The sequence below is a fragment of the Dromaius novaehollandiae genome, chromosome 1 (assembly GCF_036370855.1).
Source record: "Dromaius novaehollandiae isolate bDroNov1 chromosome 1, bDroNov1.hap1, whole genome shotgun sequence".
NCBI classification, from domain to species: domain Eukaryota; kingdom Metazoa; phylum Chordata; class Aves; order Casuariiformes; family Dromaiidae; genus Dromaius; species Dromaius novaehollandiae.
Window position 1 is genome coordinate 148,025,036 of NC_088098.1, and position 27,909 is coordinate 148,052,944.

Consider the following 27,909-nt stretch of genomic DNA (forward strand, 5'->3'; position numbering starts at 1 on the left):
ACCATGGCCATTTCAGAGGCTTCTGGGTGTCTTGAGAGCCACGGCAGACTTACTGGAAATCCATGAGAAATAGTTAATTCTCCTTTCCCCTCCCCCTTCATCTGGAGAACTTTTGGGTAGGAAAAAAGTGTTGGGAATATGTGGAGATGCAGTGGGGCTTGAACACAGGTAGGTTCATCCAAAATGTAGTTTTGCAACAGATATGTCTGAATGCAAGGAGGTAATTACAAACTGCCAAAAAAGGATCAAGGCGACTTCACTGCCACCTTCCACTACACCTTGAGTTTTGTTGTCTTTATCCAGACGTGATCCACATTTATCTACCTCACTCTAACTAGGTTAATTAAGCCTGAGCTTGTTGGCCCATATGTGTTGAAGCTTGAATAACAGTAGTGCCTAAATTAGTAATGGTATGGAAATGTATAAGCTCAAATGAGAACAGCTTAAAAGCCTGTAATGTACACTCTCTGCAACTGATTCAGTTACCGTGGTGACTGAATCTGGTGTTTGATAGTAATGTGGTTCCTCTGGGCAAGCTCTAAAGGAAGCTCAAAAACGTATGTGGCAATGAAGACGGAGGGGGTTCCGCAGTAGGCTTGCTTTTCCTTAGATACCAAATGCTCAGTACTTTTTACAGACTGCCGGGAGCTGTAAACAACACAGTGAAAATACAGGTTACTTCAACTGCTACTTATGCAGCTCTCTGTCTTTACTGCAGTCAATCCTTGGCAACCCAAGTGGCCTGTGGTCCACCACTCCGTTCAGCAGTTCCATTTGGTCAAGTAATCTCAATAGTGCCCTCCCCTTCGCCACTCCAGCAAATGCGTTGTCAGGGATTGATCTCATGGGTAGTGAAAACTCCTCGCCACCTCCACCGCCTCCTCCATCAACTGCTGCCACTGTTGCCAATCCTGCTGAAGACATGGGACAGACCTACAATCCTTGGAGAATTTGGAGCCCTACAATTGGAAGAAGAAGCTCAGATCCTTGGTCTAATTCACACTATCCTCATGAAAACTGAAATTAAGCAAAAGGAAAGAACTTTTATCCAGGTCATGATACAATTCTGAATGCTAGTTTTTGAAACATCATTTTCAGGCTGTTGCTGGTCATTGCTTTTTTTTTTTTTTCCCCCCTCCATTCCCTCCCTGCCCCCACCGGTCATGCTTTCATCACTTGCTCCTTTTAAAGTCTATCTTGCAATATGGTAGTGTGAGATTGCAGATAAGCTTGAAAAAGTGTGGGTCTGGTCACAAAGCAAACTACAGCTGAAGCCTGTAAATCCGAACAATTTCACTGGTTTCATATTTTACCATCTGCCACTTTTTATTTAGGAAACAATTTGAACTATAAAATGGTCCTGGCATGCAATACTTTTATCAAAGTACTGGTTTTGATTTTTAAATTTTTTCCAGTATTATGCTCCAAGATCTAATTTTAAAACAAATAAAGCACTTCGTGCTAAAATGCAGAGTATTTTTTTAAAATAAGGCTGTCTTTGTTAACACAGGTTCTAAGAATGTAAAAAAAACAACAAAAAACAACACAAAACCTTAAGAGCAAAATGGCTGAATGTAAGAGCATTCTGATAAGACTGTAATACACTTTCTGTGCTGTTTGTACATTTGTAAACCTGAATGCATTTTTAAGTTGAACTGAAATGCACACAGCCAAGACTTGTGGAAGAAACAAGATACCTTGTGCATTTCTTACAGATACAACTTTGGGTTGTACTTTAAAATAAATACTGCTTTTTTCAAGATCTGTCTACTGTAATTCCGTTCTCCAGGCATTTTCTGACTTGTGCATGCATGAATCCACTTGGCAGTGGCAGCCTTCAGGCCAAAAGCTACTCTGCGGAGGGCCTGTATTAATGGAAACTTCACTGCAAATGAAACATGGCTCCTCAACAGTGTGTGGTGTTATAGCATTTAAGACCTAGAGATTGTGTTCAGAGTTGCAAAAAGTATTGAGATGTCACCACTTGAAGTTTTGCTGGATAGCAAAATGCTGGAAAAATGTCTGTACCATTTCAGTTTGGAAATAATCAGATGTTGTAGCAGCTGCTGCTCTTCATACTACACCCATACCTTTGTAATGCTGTTCTGTATAGGCCAACACAAGAACTTCACAGTTTATAGATGTAGATGTGATTTACCTCTTCCTTAAAGTGTGTTTCTCTCCATTAAGTCAAGCCTGAGTGACTAAGGATATTCATCTGAGCTAAAGCTAGGTAAAAATGAACCCTTCAGTTGCAAGAAAACATTAATGGATGCTACCTAACAAAGTACATCCATCTGCATGGCTCAGTAGCGCTGCTCCCAATTTACAGCAGCGGATTTTTATCAGAATCCGCCATTTAAAAGAATAACAGCTGTATATTGTAATTAAAACATTTATGCTACAAGGAATATTGTAGGCAACAAAAGATAAGGGTTAAATAAGCAATTTAGACTAAGTGACTGCTTTTCCAGCTAGCATTCTGTGAACAATGTCTCTATTGCTGTCAGATTGCTGTTTTCTTGCTGCCACCAGCAGAAGCTAAAGATAGGGGTCTCTGAGAGAGGAGCTTTTTCAAATTCCTTTGTTTTTAAAATTCAGGTACTTTTAGAGCTATGCAAGACAATGAAATGTTCAGCTTGTGCTTATATGCAACTTCCTTCTGAGTAGCTGGGCAAACAAGTCTCTTTCCATGCAAAGTAGAGCTAGTAGTTAAGCTACTGACATGCCAGGGCCTGTTTCTCCATAAGATAAAAACTTAATGGTTACTGCTAGTTTTCTTCCTAAGTTTTCATACCACCTTTTTTTCCCCCCACTAAGTCTTTATATTAAAATTGATTCCTTGGAGGATATAAGCAGAAATTTAATCTGAGGTACTAATAATCATCAGTGTCTGTGAGGACAGAAAAAGTTTCTGCTTTAAAAACATTTCCCTTTGAACAACACAAGGCAACATCTATGTAGCTCAGACTTTTGCTTCCAAAATGTGAGCCGTTTCCTTGCATTATTTCAGATAACCTCTGCCTTCTTTAGAATATTCTCAGTTTTTCCTTGTGAAGAGTTTGTTCTCAAGCCCCAATTAAATATTATAATTTAAGCTCCAGGGCAAAAACAATACAAGCTCTCATGATCTTTATGACATACAATTTTCAATTTCCTAACAGAGGAAGAAGAGTGTTTCTCCCCAAGGAGAGGGGGAAAGAAATCCTAGGCCCAATGACTTTCTACTTCTGAGGGTCTCTTCTCTCCCTTCCCTCTACTCAGACTTTATTTTGGAAAGTGCCTTCACTCTGTTTGCCTAATTAAAGAGAGTAAAAGAGCTTCTTTAAAAAACAGTTCTAAATGTAATTTACAGAATTTAGCTCAAACAAAATCTTGACAAAAGTTACCTATTTCTAATGAAACTTCTCTGTATGGTAAGTATATGTTGAGCACAGTTTCGTTGCTTTCTCCTTGAGACGTGTACTTGCTAACTTTACAGTGTAGTCATACTTTTCACCAGCAGTGAAAACACTGGCTGAGGACTCTGACATCGTTACCTTTAAGTCTTAAGATACAATTTTTAATTTTACTTTGCTTATTCTTGAATGATTTTATTCAAAGTCACAAGCCTGTAGAAATGTTGAAAAGTTAGGGGGCTATGAGGGAATGTGATGAGTCAGAAAGATATTCTCCACAGCCATGGCAGAGTAATATAGATGACATACCTCTTTATAATGAAGTTGAAATAAAAAAAAGTTTTGGCAAAATGTATGTGGAATCTTACATGAAGGTTTTAGATAGGGTTGAAAATATTGCAGCCTGCTGGAAGGATAACTTGTAGGATAAGTTAAGAACCCAAGGAGTAGCAATGTCACAAACCCAGAGGCTTTTCAATAGCAGCACAAAAAGAAGACTGAGGCCTAGACCATGAGGGAAGGTCCATCTTGAATAAAAAGTCCAGAGAAAGCAAAAATGTAGCCTAAAGTCCTCAGAGGATGGGCTACTCTGGAAAACAGGAAGCTCATTGCATGTGTGGTAATTTAAAATGTTTTTTTTTTTTTTTTCTTTAGAGTAGTATCAGGGCAAGAGTACCATGCATCAACTCAACTTTTCCAGACCTGGAAGGTATTGGGAATACAAAGTAAAAGCAAGGAAGAGAAGTAATTACCATTAATTTTGCTAATTATTCTGGTGCTCTGAATGGGCATTTCCATTATGCCAACTCTAATAAACAGACTTTAAAAGCCTCAAAAGTTTCTGGCCTGTTTTAAAAAATAAATGCCCGAAGTGGAGAAATGTATCAGTCAAAATTAGTTCACTTAGGACTAGCTCTACTTCAATAAAACTTAGCGATTTTGGTTAAACAAAGCATGAGACCATCTCAGAACAGCATATAAAGTTCCACCCACTCAAAGCACCATTCATTATTGTTTATTTCATGATTATGGAAACCTGGAATAAGCCAATGTAACGATAACAAGTCTGGATGGAGCCCTCACTGTGCAGGTTAGCAGAGCTACCTACCAGGGCTTGGCCACTGCCATACAGAGAAATAACAACCTGGGGAAAACTCTTAAGGTGACATAGGATACAGAATTTGATCAAAAGACAGATTCTCAACACTGGAATGTCACAGTAAGATCAAACCAAGATTTTCCACTGGCATCTGGCTGATCATGAGCAGGTTGTCTAACCCCATGAAAGTTAAAATTAGAGTACACAGAAGCGTTTACCACAATGGTGTAAGAAGCTACTTTTCACTGAAACTAATTCACCTGGACAGATGTTTTACACTAACTATAGCTTTAACTTCACTTTGACTGTTTTACCAACCTGTAATTATGAGCAAGTTTTTTTGAGTTTCAGTGTTTTGACCTCATGGCCCAGCAACAACTTGACACCATTATGAGTCACGGTTAGAACAAAGACATGCACCAAGAGTGGAAATAACCCAGCGTATGGCCGCTGCAAGTGAGAGAGGGTTCAGTCAGCTCAGTTAAAACAGGTTCAAAACAGCTGTTCTCCACCCCATGCCTATTTTCATCTAACACCCATCAGGAATGGACTTTATGTTCAACTGTTGCTTTACTCATGGCGATACAATGCTGCTGTGCAGGATGAGTGGCTCAGCATGCTGTTCAGCAGCCCACTGAACGCACGTGCTAGCCATGCTTATCACTGCTCGTTTGTTTTTATTTAGCCACTGTAATCCAGCAGTGAGTGGAGCATGGCGCTTTTTTTTTTTCCCTTCTTTTTTCCCTTCTTGTATAACAAAGGATCACACAACCATCAAGAAGGCAAAGCTGCAAACGGATACAGGCTCCACAGCAATGAAAACCGTAATATCATTGTATGTGGCAGGGCAGCCTCACTCTCTCCTTCTGAGGTTGTAGCGCATAGTAGTCAAGTATTCTTTGCGTGACAGAGGGAAGTGAGTGGGATTTCTATATAGCACTGTGGTAAAGGGAATCGTTCCACCTGCTTGCCAGAGAGTACTTACAGGAGGTAAAACAGTCTGCCCTGGAGTCTGAGTAAGACTCCTGCAAGCTATGGGAACTAGTTCATTTACTTGCCCTAAACAAGGCAGGAAGGGTATAGTCCTGGTGTCAACGGATCTTAAGAAAATGTCGGCAGTAGAATAATGCCCTAATGCTTCAGCTAAACTAACCAAAAGTCATGGCAGACTGGAACATCTTAGTACTTTGTAATACCATGAGCAGAAAAAAAAAGATGCAAGAAAATAAATCACTGCAGCGATACTTAAAATAGCATAGTTATTTAGAAAGTTAATGACAAATTCAGACTTTATGCATGCGTGAGGAAGGGACAAAAGGAGGGATAAAAGAGGGCTCTTTTCTTCAAAGCAGATGAACCCAGTGGTCTAGAGGAAGGCTCCAGACGGGTAACTCACCACAGCTCAAATGCGAAGCAAAAGTCTGTGCTACAGCAAGCAGCACACAGGGAGAGGCCCCACTGTTATAAAGAACTTAAATTCAGAGGTGCCAATCTGGGACCTGAGCACTGGCCATGAGTGTTAACCTGTGGTTCCCATTACTTGGAATGAAAATGAGGACCCCTGTACGCTGTCTTAGTATTGTTGTATTGATTAAATGCATGCAAAAAATCAATATAATGCAGTTATTAGAACAATTAAAATTCAATAAAGCTGAAGTCAGCAGGCTGGGAGCCAGAGAGCTTCAGAAAATGGACTGAAATGCACTTGCTTGGGTTTTTTTGTTTGTTTGTTTGGGTTTTTTTAAGTGGAGCCTCCTTGAGAAAATTCACTGATTTGGTCTCTTCAGCAACATAAGCCCACAGGCAAAACCCCTGTAGGCTTTCCAGAATTCTGACTAAATCAGCAAAGTCGGAAACACTTTCCCTAACTCAATAAATTTGAGCAATTCACTTTTCTCTGCGCAGCAGACTTAGAGCCCTAATACTTAGAGAAACAGCACCCCTCTGTGGCTAAGTGTAGTATTGAGGAGATCGCAGCAGTTCCTCTCTGGTTTTTCCTCAAACCTTGAAAAAAAAAAATCTCAGCTATTGTAATAGCATTTTGCTTTAACAAGCCAATACATGCGGAAAATTACCATTACTTTTCTCACCCACTCCACAGCTATCATTTTTCCAACAGCAAAAAATAGCCAAAAAAATAGCTCTAAAGGAATATCCTAAGCCAAAAGGAATTGGGAAGCACTTACTTTTCAATTGTGTAAGACCACAAATCAAGGCACTCTGCAGTTACAGATGACTTTTACTTGGCTTCAAATGTAAAAATCACAACATGCTAGCCCAACCTAATGCAATTAAACTACTTAGAGCCTATACTATCATCAAACCTATCAACCTATCAAAAATAGAAGCACTTTTCTTTCTTTCCTATTCAACATGCTCTCAGTATCTTTTTTTCTGTCTATTCACCTAATAAAGTTATTTCCCCTAATACTGAATCCTTTTAAATTGAGATGTCCTTCACAGGTTCAAGAAACACAGCTCCTCCGATTTCCACAGAACTTACAACTCCTTTCTACACCCCCAATTGAGATATTTTATTCAGTTATTTCGTATTTTGTTCAAATCCCTAACACATTCTTTCTGCCCTACCCCTATCTTTCAGTCCACTTTTATCCTTGTAAAAGGCTCTTACTGAGCTTTTTACAAGGTTCTTAATTCTCTTCCCTCTGAATATTTCAATCTTTATTATTTGTTTTATTACATTAACTAGTTTCAATATCAAAGCCACTGCCCAGCTCTGCTCTCTTCCAGGTCACCGATATATCAAGATTGATGAAGGAGTACATAGTGATAAAAAAGAGGCAACATTTTAAAGCAAAAAACATCTTCGGTCTAAGTGCTTTCAAAGCTTCCACCCCTCTAAGTAAGCACAGACACTTCTTTAGCTCTGTTTTAGCCCTGACTCTCTGCTTCAGCAACCAGCTTAGAGCATTAATGCGATACCTGCCCCCATGAGATATTTAAGTGGCACTCCAGTACTAACACTGTGGGTGACCCTGAACAGCTTCTGTATGACCTTGCATGGTATTTCCCAACAGCATAGACTTCGAAGCTTTCATCAGGTTGGTATAATAAGTGGTGGGAACAGAATAGCAGCTGACTCCTCTTTTCTCAGTCTTATGAGAAATATGAGTTCAAAAAATTTCTCTTTTGTAAAAGTTTTCCACATTTTAATAGCACTATTTAACAGCCCTATATTCTTTAAATAACTATATCACTCCTGTTTTGCAATATGAAAACAAGAATAATAATCAGATTAGTATCTGTCTAGATCCATAGTCTGATAGTAGACAGAAAGGTACCAGCAAAACACAAAAAAACCACAGCTACAATTATGGATCGCAAGCCATCAACTTTTTAGTGAAGTGTCTCTACCATAAAGACAAACTCACATTATCAGTTAATTCTGGTACTCTGTGCAGGAATTATATAAACCTATAATCATCATTCTCTGAGGACTCAAACGATGAGAGCCAAAAAAGGAATTAGGAAGTGAATACTAGCGGGAGGGCATGGAGAGAGGATACAATAAGAGAAAACAGTACACTGCCACTATATAAATCAGTTCAGAGCTAACACGTCTGACACAAGAATGCCCTAAAATGCAAGCCAGCAGAGACTGTACCAGTACACTTGGAAGTCCCGCTCTATGTTTATTCCATACTTTCACAGGCATAAACTAGTAGCCACTGTCACAGACAGGACAAAATATAGATGTCCTTAGGTTTTTTTAAGTCCCAGTCTAGCTGGCTGCCTAAACTTACCTATCAACCACCTGTTTAGTTAAATAATTCTCTAGATGCCTAGAACGACTTCTGGGTCTGTCCACAACCAAGCAGGACTCAGAAAATACATGTTCTTCTGGCCCCTGGGGAACTGCAGTAGTATGAATGCTCTTAAGGCACATGATACACCCACAGGCCTGCACTGCTCACAAAACACAGCGCTAATGGCAAGAACCCTGTATCTCAGGGAACATCTGAGCTATTGAATTACAAACAAGGCTTCTTCCCTCTTTCACCCCAAACTCCAAAAACTAAGTGCCTCACCCAGGTTAAATTCATTTCAGGAAACAGTTCACAGCTGGAAATCCCTGGTGGAATTGGGCTGCCCACCTTAGGAACAGTCCCTCCCAGCCAGCTTAGAAACCTCTTTTCCCAGCTCTCCATGCAGTGAAATCCCCACCAGGTTTCCATTACGTTATATAGGAGCACTTTGCAACCTCAATGGAAAGGGTCTCAGTGGATTGTTATCCAATGACAATATCCACTCTACTACCGCGATGCCCACTGATAGCCCTGACAAAAGAGTCTGGAGATATCCAAGTCCTCTTCCTAGGATTACTGGGAGAAAGGGTGAGAGATGGAGAAGAGAAAAAAGAAGAGCAGCACCACTCCCACTATCCTATGCAAGAATCCCGAGGGGTCGTGACCAGGCTCCCCAGGGCTAGAAAGTAATGAAAAAGCAGAGGATACAGGCAGCAAATGAGGATCTTCTCCACAAGCTCAGGTATTTAACTGGATGCATTAATACAGTTAAGCCTGTGGCCACATTTACAGGGCTAGAAGTGCAAAGCACTGTCTTGTCTCTGGGGTGGGAGAATGGCACCTATGCTGAGATGTGCCTCACTAATGAAGTCTTACTCATGATCATCCCTGATACAGCAAAGCTAAAATAAAGACTGAAAATGCCATCAAGCAACAAAGATACCTGTGAGTTAGAAGCTGCAGTGACAAGTGTCCTTTGAGGATTTGGCTCCAAGCAGCTTTTCCAAAGTCATGCTGATGGTAGCAGCAGAGCCAGAACTTGTAAACTGTAATTCACTGCAGAATTACAGCACACAGCCAAGGCTGAAAGTTGAATTTTACATTTTGATTCAGCCGACATTATGGTACCGAACCAGATTCAGATTCGCGTAGGGGAAAAATGATGGAACATTGTCCATTTTCACTCATGAGGCAAGGCACAAGAAGCAAATCATCCTTCCTCCTTTGATATGTTTTTCTCTTCGCAGTCATATCATTAGATAGCTCTCACTTCACAGTGCTTTGCAGGCATCTTAAGGCAAGTTTTCTTAAATGAAGAGGCACAAACACACTAGAGCTAAAGCACGCTAGTCCAACACCAAGGGGAAAAACAACCTCCAAACCTGCTTTCTGCATCAGCTCCTGAGGAAGAGGATCAATCAACTTTGAAGGCAACCCCGACGCTGCTGCCACGCGATAAGACAACTACGACTTCGTGGCATTGGGTGATGCCGCTTTTCACAGCAGCTGGGGGAAAAGAATTGAACCAACGCCTCGAGAAGTGGCTGCCAGTTGGTGACACCTTGCTGCTTTGCCCACTGCCGCGAGCCCCCACTGCGCACTGCCCTCCCCAGGCGCTGCGGGCTGCGCTGCCTCAGCACACAGCAGGACACATCTGGCAGTATCAGCTCTGCAGAGCCCTTAGGAACCGATGGGGTCCTTCACTCCTCGGTCCGGCCTCAGAGGAGAGCAGCAATCACAAGTCCGGCAAAAGGAATCCTGGCAGAGCACAGGACCGCTTCCCCCTGCCAAACACAATTTTGTAAACAGCTGCAGTTAGATGAGGGAGTACATCTGCCTTCTTTACTTTACTGCTGAGCTGATAAACCTTTTTAGAAAGAAAGGCTTGGGACAGAGGAAAATAAGCCAAATGAAATTTAATTGGCACTACTGTGCTTCACATTAGTAATTCAGCACTTCTACTAGTGAGAAAAGAATGGCCAAAATAAACATGTTTAATTTCTCACTAAGTTTTAGCAATGTATCATAGCGTTGTTATAGAGCTGTCCACCTCAAGAGATTGTTCCCACATAGGTATTGTAAAGTCTTATTTTTTATACAGGAAGTTCCTTTTTTTTTTTTTTTTTTTTTTTTTTTTAAAGAAGATTTAGAAGATTCATGAAACTGTTCTAAAACTAACAAGGAATCGAGGAAAGTTGAAGATATTTGTCTACAGCTATTTGCCTAAAGACCAAGAAGTTGTGGATATTTCCAAATAATTTAAAGAAATAGCTACACTCATATATAACTTAAACTAAAGTTGATTGATTGAAAATTTAACTGGATGCACAGTTCACTGGAAGCCCTATCAAGCTTCAGATTTGGTCAAAACACAACATGGCCAGCATGCAACAACATCTCACAGTGAACACAAGGCAGGTTTAATTATCTTTGCCACTTAATGTAAGGAAAACATAACACCCTCTTCAGTATCAGAACTCAAAGCAATCCTCACATCTCCTCTGTATCTAGCCATGAACTGAAAAGGGTGTGGTGGCACTTTGCTAATTTTGATACTACTATTACCTTGGATTTCTGTTCCTCTCTCTTGAAAAGCCAGTTGTCTCCAGATGATCCAGAACCTAAAAGGGATTAGCTATTCCATGCTGTTGTCAATGCTATTATGTTGTGATAAATTGTCACGCAAAATCAATCTGCTCATTGCTCTACCTATTCATGGACATTACCTTCTAAAACCTCAACAGCTCAAGTCTCATCAGGGGAAAAGACATTCCCCGAAGGGGAAGTTCTAGAATGGATAAGAAAGACCTTTTCTTTTTTTCTTTTTACTTTTTCTGTACTGCTCCAATGGTCATAAAAACTATGTCCAGTCTCTCAGATCTTAACTGGAACTCTGGGTTGGTTCTTGGCTTAAGTTTTTGATGTATTTACACACTAGAGGAACAACAAGAAGAAAAACAAGAGAATTGTTAGATTAAGGGTGTCTACATCTTAATCTCCTAAGGTAACATTAACCATAACTTTGTATATACCTCAAACTCTCCTCTAAAAAACATAGAAAAACATTCTTTAGCAGGCAGTTCAGAGGGGCCTCTTTCTCTTCATAGTCTGTCTCCCTAGGCTGCTCCTAGTCATTCTAGGTTAAAGTTAGCTTTAAAAATTTACCCATTTCTCCCTCTTACTTCCTTTGTGGCCACACACTATGTTTTGGAAAAGGCAGCAGTGGAATCTTATCACAAAATACACATATGGGCCAATCAAAGAGACACGAAGGGTTTTTGTAGTAAGCAGATAACATACAGGAGTTTATTACTTTTTGTGGTGATGATGAGAACAATTAAAATATATGTATATATATATACACACACACATATATATATGCACACACATGCTTTCCTTTCAAGGAGCATCAATTAGAAAGGGTAAATATTTCTACATGAAGCATTATCTGAACACAAGTAACCTGGTTTCTCATGAAGAGCTACAAACCGGAAGCTGGGAGGTAGTGTCTCAGCAGACACAGCCCACACATAAGAAGTGAAGGGAGAAGCCCCCCTCGACTCGCTATGTAAATAACTGACGTTAAAAACATGCCCTCAATTGACCAATAAATAATAATACAATTACAACATCACCTTTCTGTAAATGGTCTAATTCCACAGCATCTAAAGCAGGAACATCAGCCATATCATCTCCACCATAAAAGAAATCAGTCTGTACATGGCCACAAGTAATAGGCACAAGGTACCTTCTTAAATAAGAATCAAAAAGAAGTGGCGAGTTAAAAACAGAATAAACACATAATGAATGCACATCCACTCTTGCTTATTAATTTCGACATTGCAATTAATCCTCCCACTACAGCTGGCAAGCTAATTTACCAGACAAGCCTTGATGATATAAATACAAGCCATATGCCGTAAGAAATAGGTTGAAGACTTCTCCATTCATTCGGAGAGGTTTTTTTGCTGAGTGGAAAAAGTGTGGACTGAGGTGTCTTTAAGATAGAAACCTACCTGCGGAGTGCACAGACAACATGGAAAATGAAGGATTCCAGTGCAAGGGTCCTGAGAGCCTCCACTGTCCTTGGGGTTGGGCTGACCCCTTCTTTTGGTGACCCCGGACAGGGCACTCACAGACCGGGCTGCGCTGTAGGGAGCCCTTGGCCAGGGCCGACCCCCCCGGCCAGCCCCAACCCTGACCCGCAGGCTGACTTCCTCGGGAGGGAAAAACCTGTTTCGCCCTGTTCGCTACCTTCTGGCTGTGCAGTGCACCCGTGGCACATCTGCAGCTACCAGACAAAAATCTTTTAATGCACAGACGGCAGTTTGACCATCACTATAGGACAACCTAAGCGCAGGCTGCCAAACAGGCTGCCTTCTCTCTGACGGGTATTTTTATTCCATGCTTTATGCATGCACTGGTGATCATGAGGCCGCATAGCGAGCCAGATCAGAGAACTGACCCAACTGAAAGCTAATTCAGCAATGCAGAACACACAAAATTGTTTCTATTCCGATCAGCTCCCCGGTCTGGTTCACCATGTAACTAGCGTATGCTATGGAACTGAGCTACTAACATTAGTGATGATCATATGTATGTCAGGAGAAACTGTGCCACTTAAGTAAAAAAAAGAAACACAAGGGCCTCGAAAAACACAGTGAGCTTCCTAGCTGTGAAGAAACAAGAGTATTTCAAAAAAGGTCTAAGACAAGGAATACCAAAACTTTAATATGTGATGTGCTATCATTAAAAATAAAAATAAAATAAAAAAATCAAACCAGCAGAGGGATGAAACTGCAAGCTCATATACCACCAAACATATATGTAGACATAACACCAGGATTCTTCTGTTCCAGAAATCAACAGGGTAAGACAAAATGAGGCAGAAGGAACCCTGAATCAGAAAATCTTCACATTATGGAAGAAAAAAATAGGATGACTGTATCTGACTAGAGTTAACAGAAGCTATTCAAGACCTGAGAGAGGTCTCTCACACAGCTAGGGCAGATCACCTCACACTTGTTACAAATTTGTAACACAAAAGGCATTTTCATAGACATTTTCCAACAGAGCATTTCTGTAACAGCAAGTAATCCCCAGTATGTCAATGTTAGATGCCAGATACGCCATCCTGGCTTGAGCATCATCAGTCTCAATATCCACATTAATCAGGGGTGATTTAATAAGTATTCTGAAACACTTACGGAAGTGTAAGTTATGAGAAAAACCTCAAAAAAAAAACCCCAAGATTGAAATATCTGCACCATTTGTGAACAGCAGTATTTTAGGACATGGATGAAGTGTAAGCAATTTGTAGTCAAACACGAAGGGCACTTAGCTATTTTTTCTTCCTTACAGACATGTTCTTTATTGTTTTACAGATGCCTATGCTATAATACTTTATGAGCGCTAAAGATCAGCTTGCCTCTGTTTCAAAATGGAAATTCCAAGAATCACCACTACTACATGTCAACAGAAATCTAAAAAGCTGGCAGCTAATGCACTACGATTCTTAGGAAGTTTCATGTAAGCGTATGATTCACGAAATACTATGACACAGGGTTTTCATTCAGGCTGGATTAAAACATATCGCAGTACTAACAAACGTTTATTAAAAAGCTGCCTTAAACCCGTGGGAGGGGAGAGTCAACGCTAACGTGCACTCCTTGCTTAGGAAAAACTATAATCTGGAAAATAAGGAGTAGCAGATACCGGGGGAAGGGGGGGGGGGGCCTCTACAACACCTGACCGAAGGGATCAGCACATAGCAACAGGCTGCAACTTTAATTGCTGCCTCCCTCACAGCTTTGCTCGCCGAAAAAACCACGGCAGTCCCTGCTGCAGGTTCCTTCACTGGATCTACCAACTGCCGCGATAGCCGGGATATTTATTGCCCCCTGCCACTACTGAAGCCCCTGGCAACAGCTGCTGCTTCACTTGGTGTTTGGTACGCGGTGGTTCTCCTAAGCGTCCGGGTGTTACCTGCTCGCACACGCGGGTCCTCGACAGGATTTTCCGTTGAGCTTCCCAAGCAGCTAAAAAGCCTGACGGCCACACCTGGCTGGCTGGCCTGCTGCTGAAACTGCCGAGCTGCGGCTTTAAGGGTCTTTGCTCCTGGGTAGCTGTTTTGTGTTTTGACGATACACCTTGCTGGGGCGCCTCACGAAAGAGTTTTTTGTTTTTTGTTTTTTTTTCCCCCAATGCCATCAAAGTTTGTGAATAAATTATTCAAACCAGTAATGCTCCACCCTGGATACTTTATTTTTCTCTAATAAAACCAGCAGTATCCCATCACTGATTATTTTCTGTAACTTTGTACTGTGATCCTTTAGAATTAACTTAACCTACAGTTAACTGGTTTCCAGCTGTGGTAAAATTTGACTTAGAGGGGAAGTAATAGTTTCCCAGTCAACTGACAGCTAACTAATACTGGCTCCTCTGAAAAATCATCTGTGCATATGTAAGTCTGTACCTGAACTTGGTATTGATTGCTCAAAGCATTTTATATTACTGTGCAAGGCAGGTTCGTTGTCTTTATTTATTTCTAAAGCTTAGTTCAGCCTTCCCTTAGACGCACTTCTTGCATTGTCAAAACAGATGTTAAATAAATCTTGCCCTTTTCTGGATTTCTTTCATGGCTTTGGAACCTGATTTTGCACGTGCTGGTTATTGCTTTTTGTTGTCCTATGAGTTGTGTTCAGACCACCAAATTAGGGAGCTGCCACCCAGGGTATATAGGAACAATTCTCAGGGGAAGCTCACTTTTTCCTTGTCAGTAGCTGCAGCTGCAACTACAGCAAATTAACCAGCACTCTAAGAGGTATAAAATCTACGAATAGATAAAAAGGGCAGAAGAAGCAGGCACACAGAAGTGCATTACAGTCAACACCACAACTAACACAGCAAAACCTAGAATGGAAAGGAGATCTTGTTTGAGACAGCTCTACCCTCTTTTATTTACTACCACCTTTTTATCTGGACTTTGGTATTTACACTGTAACCCACTGTAAGTGTGATCTCTTTAGAGATGTCAGAGTCTATATTTTTCAGGCATCTTGGTTTCACTTGTAATTGATGGTCTTAGATAGAAATTGTTAACTGTTTATGGATACTTTTAAAGGGGTACCCTGTTACACTGTTATTTTCTGCCCCTAATTCTATCATAAATACTAATTTAAATTCTCATCAGTTAGGAAGAGAATGTGGGGATTTCTCCTTTTAAAGACAATTGGTCAATTAATATTCTCTAATAAAAGCTAAATGAGATGAGAAAGCAGAAGAGAATAAAAACAAAGAGGGAGAAATATGGGTTATGATTTTGCAATTAGTACTTCAGTTAAATTGCAGAAAGTAACAGGTCTTATCTTCATATGAGTAATCAGCAATAGATTACAATTCTTTACAATTTAACGAGGGTCTCCAACAGTCATATGCTGAAGAAAGGTATTTTTCAAAGCCAGTACTGGCTTAACAGCTAGTAGAATTGTGTCATACTTCTTTTTAAAATAGCATTAGGACCAAATACTTACATACAATTAAAAAAGCATCAAGCACATGCTCTTTTGGAGCCTAATTTCTACTTACTATTTTCCAGGCTTTTTTTTTTTTTTTTTTAATAAGCCTTTCATTTTATGGATATGCAGGAATCTACATGACCCACTCTTGGTAACGTGGTCTTGAGAAAAACAGCTGATAAGACAAGAATGTGAGTGTGAACAGTGTGTACGAGTGTAACAGCATGTGTATGTAGAGTGCCCAAAACTGTCTGAGAGGGTATTTGCCCCCAAACTGGTGATACTAAGGAGGAAAGTTTGCTTAAAAAGAGCATCAACCAAGATTAAAGAGCAACCAGGGCATTACAAAGAGATTTTAGAGAAAAGGAAGAGTCAGCATGAAAAAGAAACATGAAAACTTTTGATGGGGGAAGAGAGAAGGGTGAGCAGAGCAGCAGTGAACCCCAGGTTTGGCAGTGCTGGCAGTCGCCCTATGGCACTGTAAGCCGCCTCCCCGTGAGCTGTGGGGTGCCACACGCAGCTGACACCAACCGGAGGGCTGCGTGGGCATAGCATGGAAGCACCCACACCTCGGGGGTGCCCGCAGCCAGCAGGGGCTTTCCCCCAGCACGGGGTCCCATAAAGCCTCAGCAGCCACATCTCCTGTGGGAAGGGTGTAATGAGGAGAACCCCTACGCCCAGAAGGGGTGTACTCTTGTAACCCACGTGGCTATGAGGGTGCACATGTGCTACAACTCTGTGTGTGTTTGTGTGATTAGCACTTTTTGGAATTAACTATATAAGGGTGTTTTGAGATTTGTAGGTGTTAATTATTTTGCGAGCGTATGAGATGGTGGTTTATCTGTTGGTTTGCTGATATGGATTCTGAATGCTTTACTCACTGATTGCTGGTTAATTGCATGTTGTGAGTAAATCAATAAACTGCTTCCATCTTGATTTGATTTAAATCATGTGAGTTGAGCAGGTTTTTTTCTATGTCATAGTGGTAAGCAAGCACAGTTCTGAAAACAGAAATAAACTCACGCAAGACCTAGATAGTAGTAAAATTTTTAATGATGCCTTGATGTGCACACTGAAGAAGCTTTACAAGCTTGTGTGAAGTAGCAAACTGGAGCAAATAAGCACACATCTTATTTACCGTACCAGATTTAAGCTGGAGGTCATAGATGACTACTAGAGAGATAAATGTGGAAGGATAACGCTTGAGATGTCTTCACACATCTTGATCTGTTGTTTTTTTTTTCCTGAGCGGTTTAGTATGTGGATAAGTAACCGCTTTATATTCCGGTTCCATATTCCTTATCATTAAAATTTAAATTCTCTTTCAGAGAAAATTGAGGAATTCCTAAAAGTTCTTCCCTTCCTCCTCCACCTTCCAATTGGCCAGTACTTAATTCCTCTAAACAGATTTTCGGCAGGAATCTATGTATGGTTCCAGCAGAAAAGGTTTCTAATGTTCCTGTTGGAGGCACTGAGCAAGCAAAAAGATATCCACACTTACTTCAGTGTAATTCATCCACATCCACTGGCTGTCTTAAGATGGGTCTTCTCAATCTCTCTTCTTTGAACTTTTTGACTTTATGAATAATTAAATGCTTAACGAGCCTAATGGGCAGTGACTGACTCCACTCCAAGTGATCCATGCATTTGTCTGGGGTTAGGGGAGCCTGAAGAAGAGATCCCTTTGCCAAATGCTATTACATAAGTAAGTGGAACAAGGCCACTGCAGACATTGGGAAGGCTCCTCCGCCTTGCTCCTTCAAGAACAGTCAATTACTTAAACGATACACATAAGTAATAAGCACCACATTATCTCAAATATTTTTTTGCAAGGACCAAAACTTTACAATGAATTATATTAAGGAATGTACACTAGAAGGAGATACAGATTTGCAGAACTTTACATTCAGGAGAGTGATGTCATACAGACAAATACAATAGTTACCACAAAAATTAAAACTTCATGATGCTGGACGCTGTGCAGAACACAGCAAACTTCAGAAACTGTAAGGCCAGGATGGCAAACAATGTAAAATTTAATACTGGCATGATGTAACAAAAGAAAAAAAAGGATGATCACCGGGGACACTAGTCTCTTAAAAACCGTGTTTTCACACCATCCACTGGTCATATTGGACACTAGTAAATGAAGTAGGCCACAGCTCTGCAGATCGCTGTCATGCTGCCAGAGTTGCTTACATGGGGGAGGTAATATATTTGGGAGCAGGAAGTTTGCCTGACATTTAAAATAAATTGAGAAAAAAAGAGGGTACAGTTGAAGTAAGCTCTGCCATTCACAGCTTGAAATTTGTGTGTAACACATTCATTAGGAGAGTAGTTTTAAACAAGTTCATATGCATTCTACAACGGTCTATAAATACGGAATTTCTAAGGTGGATCCTAGAAATGTTTAGGAATGCATGAACTGAAAAAACTTACTCTTGCTCACCAAATTAGCTACAAAGTCCTCTGATGAGGACTCTCTTTTTTCCTCTTATTTAAACAAGTGTCTTGCTGTTTCTCTTCACTTCTCTTTGTTTCTATCACATCCATTTTGTGTTGCACCTATTAAAATTTCCTCTCTTTTGTCAAAATACATGTTTTAAACTTTCAGAAGTTATGTTTGCAACATCAGGTAAACCTTTCTGAGTGCAGCTGGTACTCCCTACATGGAAGGCTGTACTACAGCTTCAAGTCTGTGCAAAAGTCATGGCAAAGAGATGGAACCCATTCCGGTTCCTCACCAAAGTGTGCAGTTACTGCTGCTCTCAGCAGTTCTTCACAGCATTATTTCTCCCCAGCAAGTGTATATGCTCTTCATGCAGCCACGGATCCAAAGGCTACCTTGGTTCATAACAGTATTAGTTTTTGATCAGAATAATCTTCACTAAGTGATGTGTATATCAGCTTGAAACAAGCTGATATACAACACTGCGCTCAAACAATTTCTCTAATAGCTCAGATGTTAAGCTTTCCACCATCTTTTAAACACTTCACAGCAGGAATTATCTAGCAAAATTTTTACATTAGAAAAAGGAGAGAGGCACAGGAACACATTCGCTTTGCCAGATCACCAGTAGGGTATCAAAACTGTATGGAAAATAAGTGAATGTGTGCACTGGATATACTTGTAAGAAGAGATTAGATGCAAAATTCCAGTACAAATACAAAGCTGTCTTTATCCTCAAAAGACAAAGTTGCTTTTTCATGTATAACTAACTCTTATTATTCTTAGGAGTTACTTTGCAATTTATGCTAACTATCTGAAGATCTCACTTCGTAATCACAGTGGTCGCATTAGCAACATGGAGTAACTGTATATATGTATCTGACAATTTATGGTAAGTCAAGCATTAATCAATACCACTTGAGTTAAAAGTACCACTTAATAAAACTCATGACAACAGGAGAATTACAGCTCAATGCTGAAGACCCACAAATCCCCATTTCTGTGAGTACTACATCAAAATCCAAAATGGTATTTTTGCAAAATTTAAATTTTTTATTAAAAAGAGCACAGGCAGATACTATTTTGATATCAGTTTAGCAATTGCACTCACCATTTACGCGTATTATCTGTCAAGTGTATTTTCTTTCTGCATTTTTGAATGAAATCGGTGGGGTCTTTTTCCTTGTACTGTTTTTCTTTCCATGTAACAAGAAAAACTAATTCATAAAGCCCACTCCCAATCTGTGGCAGCCCCCAGCCCTTTTTCACACAAATAAAATTGTATTTGGCCATTCTCAAACATTCAGTGACTTCTTCAGATTATGGTCTATTATAATATCATGTAAAATTGATTTAATCTGAAATCAAAATGAGAATCAACAATGACAACCTATCCCTACTGGAAAGTAGGGGAACTACTAAAGATGTTGCAGGGATGAGTTAGCTGAAGGGGAAGCAGGACCAGAGAAGGAATTCTATTAATGGAAAGAAGGGAAAGGGAAAGGGAAAGGGAAAGGGAGAATGAAGCTCACAAAGGTGTTATAGAAGGTTAGTGGAGAAAGAATATAAGGTCTTGACGACATAAAAAAAAGTATCTCACACTGCATCTTTGTTTAATTGTTGCTGCAGAATATGTAGCATATGGACAAATCAGTGCCTAACGAAACTACAGAAAATTGTTAACAGCTGTACCTGAGCAGGGTTTAAGAAGTGAGTAACTACTTCCTGACTTGCACAGCTGTGTAAAATGTTTCCATACAAGATGCAATATATTCTCCAACAAATAAAATGTATCACGTAAGTCAAGGAACCTGAAAGAGTAAGATTAGAGTTACCGCAAATGCATTAAAAGTAAGCCACCATTTTGGTATTCTTGTCAGTTCTTTATTGGTTTTCATCCTAAAGACTAGCACATTTACAGCATACATGGAGTGAATGAACTAGGAATATATAAAACAGTAGCCATATGTTTATCATATATTAATACTGCCCAAAACCAAATAAATAAAAATATTTCAATGCACAAAGCTTGGCAAATACAATTGTGTTGGGACAAAACAGTGTTGTATTATACAATAATTTTACATGTATAAATGAAACAAAAGGCAACTGTGCTGTAGGTACTTTCACAGAACATACACAGAACATACTTGGCAACAGTTTTCTTTTTTTTACCTTTGTATGTTTTATAATTTAAAAAATGTACTCAAAAAGAACATTAGACAGAACTTCATTTTACAGTAATCCTTAAATTTGCCTCTCCTGTGCAACAGTAAAGCTGACTTCACCCTTGTGAAGTTTCCTATACGGATTTAAAGTTTCACAGTTTTTCTTTTTTGATGAACTGCTCAAGATCTTACTGTTCATTACGCCCTTTAAACAAGCCCATTGATGTGCATGTACTGACCATCTTAAATATATAAAATGTTAGCTGAACAGTGATGCTCTACATGTAAGTATACTGAAATCGGAATAGTTTAAAGAAAAAAAAAATGCAGTACTTGAGACTGATATTCCACCACTTTAAAAAGGTGAGCAAACACCATGCACGTACAAAGCTTGGGAACTTTTTCTGATCAGATGGGTATGCAAAATAAATAAAGGATCACTAGGCTCTAGAGTGGATCTAATGATTATTAGCCACAATATTAGGGAGTGGCTCTGCTAACTGTTACAATGGACCTCATACTATTTTCTTTTGAAGGTGAACATTAGAACAAGATTTTTAGTGTAACAATATAAGATTTAAAATATATAATTAACTATCTGTTTGAGATATACAAAATAAAATTATCAACTCATAAAAACTAAGGGATATAAAGAGTACAGTTTATACAAAAATAAATGTAGCATTTAATAATGCACCAGGGACTGGAGGTTGAGCAGAAATAATGGAGTAATGTGTCTGAAGAGACCTTTTTAAAAAGTTTTTCACCGTACATTTGTTTTACATATTGTTTAAAAAAAAAATCAATACAGTAGTTTCTTAAATGCAAAGCAAAGTTCCTAAGTTTCCAAAGGACTGTTCTACTATAGATTATTTGTTCAGAACTGGTATAGGTACTAGAAGTATATTGATTTTGCACAGAAATTGGTTTGTTGTCCTATAAAGACTGAAATAATGGTAACAACCTAGTTCAGCAGAACTCTCTTAACTGGCTTAGTGACATGCTGCTCAGTGTTAAACTGCAAAAAGCAAAATGCAAAAACTGCTGTACTTAAAACCCCCAAAACTACATGGGAGCAGAATGAACATGACTGATAGAGCAGTGACAGCACAGACAAACATCAGTGAGAGGCAGAAAGAAATCAGAAAACAGCCATATACTTACCTGGCTGTTGCTACTCTCACAACAAGAAGTAACCAGATTTTTCTATTCTAAAGCTTATACCCTTAGAAATGAAGAAGAGCACAATGGGCTGAATTAAACTAGCCAGAGATGATTTAAGCGTTTACAATTTGGAAATTAATGTTTATCTGTGTCTTAAAAAGCAATCTTATCTTCAAAGGCATTCTTTGGGAGATTATTTTGAAGGAGGTCTGTTGAACGTTTTTTTGTCAAATGCTCAACTAGTCACCTTAGTCATGAGCTTGAACACAGCTGAGGTTCTCGCACATTAGCAGTAACACATTAGCAGTTACTTTGTATCAAAATAGGCCATTGCTACCTTCCTCAGAAATATTCTGAAAATAGTCATATTTCCTATACATGATTCTGAACAGAGTCTGGCAAGGTAAAAGGCAAAGCTAAACAGGAAAAAAATTTTGTTATGGAGTAACTGGGAGGTGTTGGACACTTCAAGAATTTTTGTATTGCCAGATACTGAAAACATTAAAAAACGCCAATCAAAAAACCATAAATCCCCAAGATATTAATGCTTACAATAAAGAAGTTATATAAAATGCCATGGGTAAAAATGTGCTAATTATTATACGATACCATGAAACATATTGAAGCTTTCACATGCAACATCAGCAACTTGCTTGTTGCACTTTAATTATGGTTGGGAAGGGCAGAGGGAACTCTTGCTGGCATTAATAGTTTGGAAAGTGTCGTGTTTGAAACATTTCTTAAAATCAGTTAAGATGTGTGCCCAAGTCTTTTGCTGCTGAAAACAATGAGATTTTGTCTTTTATTTAGACAGAACTAGACCTCATATGCCTGGCCTTATATGTATTAAGTTCATATATGAAGATGGTATCCTATATACAGCAAAACATTTCAAACTCCTGGCTTTTATTGTGCTGACTTTTTTTTTTTTTTTTTTTTTTTTTTTTAAGTTAAACATCTGTTTCTTGATTGTAACAATGCATTCTACAGTTATTAGACTGCCCAGGATCCAATCCCTTTTTATTTACAACTTTTGAGTTTTACTCTCAGTTTTAAAAAGTTTATGAAAAGCTCAATCTCAAGTCAACTCAGTATAAAAGATGTTATGTGAAACAGCTGCCTAAATGCCATTCATAAAGTCCTTGCCATCCAGGAGGTACCTAGCTATTTGCATACAGGTAATTATTAAATGATAAAATATCTGTTCATCTTACATACACTGAAGGCTATTTAAATGGGCAGAGTCATCACTATTTTCAAGCTAAGGTGTCAGAATAATTGTTACTATAGATTCCAATTCTTTAAGTAACATGCTCCATATAATCTAGCGAAACGTACAAAAGAGTTATTTATCTGTTCTGGATGACAAAATCATATATTAATCTAGAGTGTATCCACATATTTTAATGGAACAGCAATTAAAGGACACAGTATGCTTATGTTTCAACTTTTCCATAAGTTCCTTCTGGAGGCCTGTAATACTTTGGGAAAGCCTTCAGTTGCAGGGAATTAAATGCATACTTGCGACATCCAACATTCTTCATTGTATTTTCTCGTCGACAACCCTCACTGGGGAAAAAAAACAAGCACAAAAAATGACAGCAGTAAAAAGGAAAAAAAATAAAAGACTTAAACTAAGATGAAATGAACTGGTTATTTCATAGCATTAAAAAAAAGTTGGTTATATTTAATGAGCATTTAATCAATTTGCCAGTGCAAATATTAAAAATGATGACTCATCATACAATGCTAGTAAGAAGCACACAGAATGGACACATGCTATGTCTGATTGCTAGTTTTGCATTTCTAAAAAGCAGCAGTGCATCTAGTGAAAAAGTTCTTTTACAAGGGTTTCATGTATTTCAGGGTATATTGCTGTTGACTTCACATGCCGCTTCACTGCACAAGGGATCCCAAGAGATTGCTTAAAAGCAGTTCTGCTAATTTCTTAGTATATTAAATTAAAAAGAAAAACCGCTGATATCTTAATAACAGCCTTACAATAATTTTATTGTTCCCCGTATGTGAGTATTAATCAGATTTAAGGTGAAACTTGAAGATGAGAGCTGATACCAAAATAATGACTTTCCAGGTATCTTTGCATGCATAGATTGACTTGAAAGCAAACATACTCTGAAAAAAATCTTAATCATGAAGTAATTGCTTTGTGCGGGTGAAAAAACAGATTGGCTGCATTGACAGTCATCAACCCAAGAAAACAAAGCTGTGCAGAATTCAGAGTTTAATTTTTTCTGACTATTTTGATGCAACAGCCCCACATTACATAGAGGCTCTATGCTACAATTAAAAATGACTCCAGTTATAAGGCTTCTTTATACTTGTAAATCTATGTATGTCAAAGTTCCTTTGATTATATCCAAAACAGACAAACAAAGAGGAAGCACTGTATTTTAAATATATTGTAAACCAATTTAGGCTTGCAAGAGAATGCTTTTTTTTTTCTCTGACAGAGAACTGAAACCTAGACAATAATTTAATACTATTACTCAATGGCAAAATGTACAGTACACCATCTTTTGGTGGAAATGTCATGTTATTTCTGTCTTGGAGATGTCTGCAGCATGTATCATAGGTAAACTGTGGTTATCTGATTCAAAAGAAGGGTTTGGATTCCACTTCAGTTTGAAAGTTTTCTGCTCTTATTGATACTCACTGTTTTTTAAATTTTGGTTATTTAAACTTACTGTAACTGTGTTATGTATGTACCACCTAGCTTAGCTTCATAAATCATTGTAACTTTTTGTCCTAAAAACAGGTTAAGTTTGAAATTTGTCTCTGTAACATGTTCTGTGACTGTCTTTTATAGAAAGGATCCTACATTATTACGCTATTTTTATGATATGGTTCTGTGTTTTACAGAAACACCCTCCCAAATGCCATTGCAGTCAAACAGATTCATCACAAAATTGCACAAATTATAGTTAAGAATAGTAATAGAAACGTTAAGTTTAAGTAACAAATATGCGATGCCGAGTGTGCATATTTAATCCGAAGTGAATCATTCTGCTCATAATTCATTCCACTGTCTCTGGTTAGTGCACATGTCCAGGTGGGCCATCGAGATGGTAAGAAAGATGTATTTCATACACCATTTCATGTGCCATGTCTTTCACCACTGTGAATCAGCTGGAGCCCATCAGCTCCACTAGCCCTATGTCAATTTACAGCCAGTCAAGACAGAAGTCTAATTTTAGACTGGGAATGATGATCCTTCTCATTAACCTTATAAATCCTTTCTTGACCACCAGGATAACCTGGATATAATAACGATGTCCTCGTAATACCATGTGGTGTCAAATGGACTGAAGCTTCCTTCATTCTAGAGATTTTAATATAATCTTAAATACAGCAATACACAACCAGTCATCAACACACAACCATATTTTTTTAATATAAAAGCTGATCTTTACCTTAATTAAAACATAATTGAATGCTAAATGTATAGCAAAGGTTGTTTTTAGTACTTATCAATATTCAATCAAATGAATGTAGAAACTCCTACCCAAAAGTTATTCAGCTGAATTACACATGTAAAACATTATACATTCTCACAAAATTATCAGAGATTTTTCAAAGGGCATCTGGAACTGGTATCTTGTGCTGCTGAACACAGCTGTGTCAGCTCACAGCTTCTGTGTTTATTACACTATCATTGCTATGACATACCAGCAATCTCTTCGTCACAGTTTCCTGAGGAAAGGTTTGGTTCCTTGTAAGGTATTGACCACTTCTAGGAAGCACTTTACATTCTCAGCCATAACTGATTTCATCGCTAACTTTAAGAGTTCATCCTGAGTCTAACAGAACAGTTTTTTCAAAGAATAAATTTCCTCTGGCAAAGGCACATGAGCAGTATACACTAAAGCATTTCAAATCTGAAAGCATCATGAAAGCACAGACCAAGCTAAAAAAGGATGAAACCTCGTCCCCACTAAAGTTAAAAAGGAAAAAAAAAAGTTTTCAAAACACCTAGACTTTCATTCTACACGGATTTAAGAGGCTTCTTATTGCAGGCATAATCTTGCCTAATGATAACCACGCAAAGCCCTCACACTTTATTTAAAACAGATTAATAATCTCAGGGAGTTCTGTGGAAAAAAATCCTACTAAAGGTACCTTTACATCTTGTTAGCATGATCCCACCACGCTCAACACATGGCAAGAACAAGGCTAGAGGCCAACCTGACATTCCTCAACACAGCAAAAAGGTAGATTTTGGTACCCGCAGCAAATGAACCAGTGTTCACATTAGAAAGAACAATGATTTGGATACAGAGACAGTGGTACTAGATACCAGCACAGGACATGAATATGTCCAATACTGTCATACCATGATTTTAAATCTCATCAGCAGTAAGGCCTTATCTAAATTCATTCCATCTAAAAATAAATAGCATATATGCTTAAATACATATATTGGTTTTAGTGGGCTTTAAAAAAAAAAAAAGAACTGGAAGAATGTTGAGAAAAATACCAGGAGATAGTGTACTGTACAATCAGATTTGGTGAAGAAATACCTTTAATCCCATACTTTTTTATTTAGTTAGAAGAGAAAATGAAGTATTCACTAAATTTAGTATTTTATTCTAATTTTTATTCTAAGTGCACTTTTTTCCTTTTTTAAGCTTACCTCTCAAAAGCTTTCAAAATCCATTAAAATTGATAATAAAAGCTATAGATACCTATGTTTTTTGAGCCAGTTACCTTAATAATGGTACAAATTACAAATCACAGGACTAGAAGAGTCCTCCTCAGTGGCTAAGTCCAATCTTCTGTCATCTCAGCACCAAGCCAAGTAAATCTCTTCATGAATTTAGCAAACTATTTTAAATTAAGTTAGTTTTTTTGATCAGCTATTGCTATTGACAAGCTTTTCCAGAGCCACTACTGCAGCTTAAATAGGCCTTTCCCTGTTTGATGTTATATATAAATGATGATCAAATTTGTTCTGCAATTATTTTGCATGACTAAACAAGGTAAGCTTCTTTAGTCTCACCACTTAAATGTTAACTTACCATCATTCATTTATCTATCTCTAAGTCACTGCTGCGCAACATACAAATTTATTAAAGCTAGGCAACGTTTTAAAATGGAAATAACAGTAATACTTAGTTGACTGTCATTAACACAAAGCCCAACAGAAAACCTCGAACCCAGCTACTAATGGAGCTGATACATCCCTTTTCTTCCCTGAAATATTAAAGATGAATATCTTTAACTCCCAGGATGGTAATTATCCTGTTTCAGAGTAAGTTATATAACAGAGCATCTGAAATGGATAATGGATCATTAGCAGGCTATACTAATTACATACTCTTCCTAACCATGTGTCATTCTCTTCATGTCTTCAATACATTACAAAATGCAGGTCTACAAATATAATGAAGTAATTCTGCATGCTGCGCACCAAAAGTTGTTTTCTGAGTGGTACACTCTTCTATTGAAACATACTTAATCATGAGAAAGGAACAACACTATGGTTCTACAAACTGCTCATGACTGTAATTTGGAGATTACGCTTTGAAACGAAGTAGAAATTTGTTAATTTGTTTAAATAAATTTCTTATAATTTCTTATAAATCCCACCCATGTTTTTATTTTTCTCTTTGTACCTTGTAAAAATGAAAGGCAAGATTAGCATACACTTAAATATACAAAAAGATACAAATTCTTTTTGGACAGAGTTCCTTTCTCTGGAATACATGAAACAAGTAACACAAAACTATATTTGGTAAGAGATCTTCAGGCCGGCTAAAGTAACGAGGTAACAGGCCAATGTCAGACTATGTTACAAGCACTGAAAGCAGAACAATAATTTAAAGTTTCAATACAATTCTTTTTGATAAAATAATTTGATGTATATTTACAGTTTAGTACAATAGAAACGTAAAATTGTAAGGCATAATAATAATTCTTGGCAGACAATGCTATGACACATTCCTTTGTCCAGCAGGTACCAAGTGGCAATACACATTCAAGCACTTTTTTTTTTTTTTTAAAAAACATGATCTTCATTTGCAACGTAATCTGGCCACCAGGTACGCTATGCTCAGAAACAGCCACACAATCAGTAAATTGGGGCTGAGAGCTAGTAAAGGAATAGAGTAGAGGAGGCTGGGATCTAGTCTGAAATCTCGGATGGGCACCAAGCCACTCAAGTTCTTCTGGGTGACTATCTCCCGTGTTCCAATGCTGTGAAAAGGAAGAAGTTTGGGAGGAGGGAAAATAAAGCAGAAGGGAAGATGGACATGCAAATGAATGTATAAAAAGAGATAGCAACACAAGGTGGTCAAGAAAAAGAGAAAACATGGAAGAAGCCACAACAA

The 27,909-nt window shown here is 38.5% G+C and overlaps 2 protein-coding genes across 28 annotated transcripts in view; one reads left to right on the forward strand and one right to left on the reverse strand.

Annotated features, from left to right (window-relative positions):
* TMEM131 (transmembrane protein 131) overlaps positions 1-1,760 on the forward strand; it is a 107,370-nt gene extending 105,610 nt beyond the window's left edge. Inside the window, 2 exon segments of the mRNA XM_064502030.1 lie at positions 719-997; positions 999-1,760. Coding sequence (XP_064358100.1) covers positions 719-997; positions 999-1,070 — 351 coding nt within the window. The 3' untranslated portion in view covers positions 1,071-1,760.
* Positions 1,761-20,092: 18,332 nt separating this feature from the next.
* Positions 20,093-27,909, reverse strand: part of INPP4A (inositol polyphosphate-4-phosphatase type I A) — a 132,472-nt gene continuing 124,655 nt past the window's right edge. For 18 of the 27 annotated variants that reach the window (XM_064502185.1, XM_064502179.1, XM_064502174.1 and 15 more), the window contains one exon: positions 23,689-27,775. In XM_064502185.1, coding sequence (XP_064358255.1) covers positions 27,595-27,775 — 181 coding nt within the window. In that variant the 3' untranslated portion in view covers positions 23,689-27,594. Of the gene's footprint in view, positions 23,132-23,688; positions 27,776-27,909 lie in introns of those variants that run through there. The other 9 variants (XM_064502213.1, XM_064502205.1, XM_064502167.1 and 6 more) reach the window with 1 other exon arrangement.